The sequence below is a fragment of the Maniola hyperantus genome, chromosome 3 (assembly GCF_902806685.2).
Source record: "Maniola hyperantus chromosome 3, iAphHyp1.2, whole genome shotgun sequence".
Taxonomy (NCBI): domain Eukaryota; kingdom Metazoa; phylum Arthropoda; class Insecta; order Lepidoptera; family Nymphalidae; genus Maniola; species Maniola hyperantus.
The window spans coordinates 10,267,701-10,269,313 of record NC_048538.1 but is presented as its reverse complement, the minus strand read 5'-3'; the positions used below and the strand labels follow the sequence as shown (position 1 = coordinate 10,269,313).

The following is a 1,613-nucleotide window of genomic DNA, read 5'->3' as shown; positions in this document are numbered from 1 at the left end:
TAAGTCGTTACTGATGTGGATGACTCGCTGCGAACACAGCTTACAGTGCGGACGTGTTACAAATTAATCGAAAATAAAAACAAAGTGGTGAAAAACAATTTTCATCTATAAAACTTCAGTAACAAGGCAGTATTTGGTGTGCATATTTTAAGTATCATACAACTTAATCGCTCTGCGAAGCTGTAGCGGGGGCCACTTGGAGTAAACAAGACGGGCTCTGTACGACCCGTCTCTGCACCGTCTCGCTCCCACACCTGGCAAGCGCATGCGACGCCGCTGTACTGACGTGAGTAAAAACAAAGATCAATATGAGCGCAGACCGATCTCCGACTAGAAGTGACTTGGCATCTGCGCGAAGCGGATCTTACCCAAATTTACCAAGCAAAATTAATGCCTCCCAGCTATCAGAATTGTCTCAAGTTACAGTTCGAAATAAGCGCAAATTTATTGCAGAAAATGAAGAATTAAAGGCTGAATTTTCGGATGTAAAACATGAGTTCATTGAACTGAGTAAACAAATGACAGCACTACACCTTCAAATGTCAGAAATGATGACGTACGTCACATCTAACAACACCATGCAAATAGACAATTTCTCTAAAATAAGTGAAGATGTGTCTGTCATAAAAAATCAAGTCAACGATATAAAATCTACGACAGAATTCTTGATTGAGGAACAAAGCAAACTGAAATTAGAAATTATGAATATCAAAAGTTCGAATAATACTACACAGAAGAAGGTTGAGTTATTAGAATCTAGAATGCAAAACATAGACTTGAAAATGATTAGTGTGGACGCAAGCCCGAAAGTGAAAGCACAAGAAGAAATTATTACAGAACTAAACGAGCGAAACTTGAGATCAAGAAATATATTAGTGTCAGGCATAGCTGAATCAACCTGTACTGACCCGAAAGAGAGACAAATTCATGATAGAAACGCTTCCTGGAGTATTTTAAAAACTATTTACACAGATTGCCCTCAGCCTGAAAAAGTTTATCGGATAGGAAAATACAATCCAGATAAAAACCGCTTAATCAAAGTATGTTTTGAGCTCCCAAAAACAGCCCTGTATATACTTCGAAACAAATCAAGCGTGAAGAATGACGTGAACAAAATTTACCCCGATCAAACATCTCAGCAGCAATCATATATGAAACATCTTAAAGAAGAGCTTGAGGCTCGAACAAGAAATGGCGAAACAAATCTCATAATAAAATATGTGAGAGGTGTGCCTAAAATAATTTCTGCGCCGCCAAAAACTACAACCAATAATTAGTACTAAAGACTACGAGCGAAAAGTGGGATTCTAGCTTCTACGGGATGAAAAATGTTTTGTGCGAAGGCGTACAATTATACAATAAGCTCCCCAGTGACATAAAACACACAGTCTTTACAAACTTATAAAAAACTCCTAAAATTTCATATACTGAACAATAACTCTAGAACCAAATGATAAATTACATTAACAAAAACTTTAACATAAAAAAATCCATATTCTGCTACATTTATATTTATATATAAATATAATTAATATCTACTTTCATACTAAACTTACATACACGACTATAAAAATAAAAATAAAATGCATATGATATATATAAATATACTTAAG

At 35.5% G+C, this 1,613-nt stretch overlaps 1 protein-coding gene across 1 annotated transcript; it reads left to right on the top strand.

Annotated features, from left to right (window-relative positions):
- The first annotated feature begins 308 nt into the window (after positions 1-308).
- LOC138404729 (uncharacterized) lies at positions 309-1,277 on the top strand. Its single transcript, XM_069509525.1, has one exon. The coding sequence runs from the start codon at positions 309-311 to the stop codon at positions 1,275-1,277; it is 969 nt and encodes a 322-aa protein (XP_069365626.1).
- The last annotated feature ends 336 nt before the right edge of the window (positions 1,278-1,613 follow it).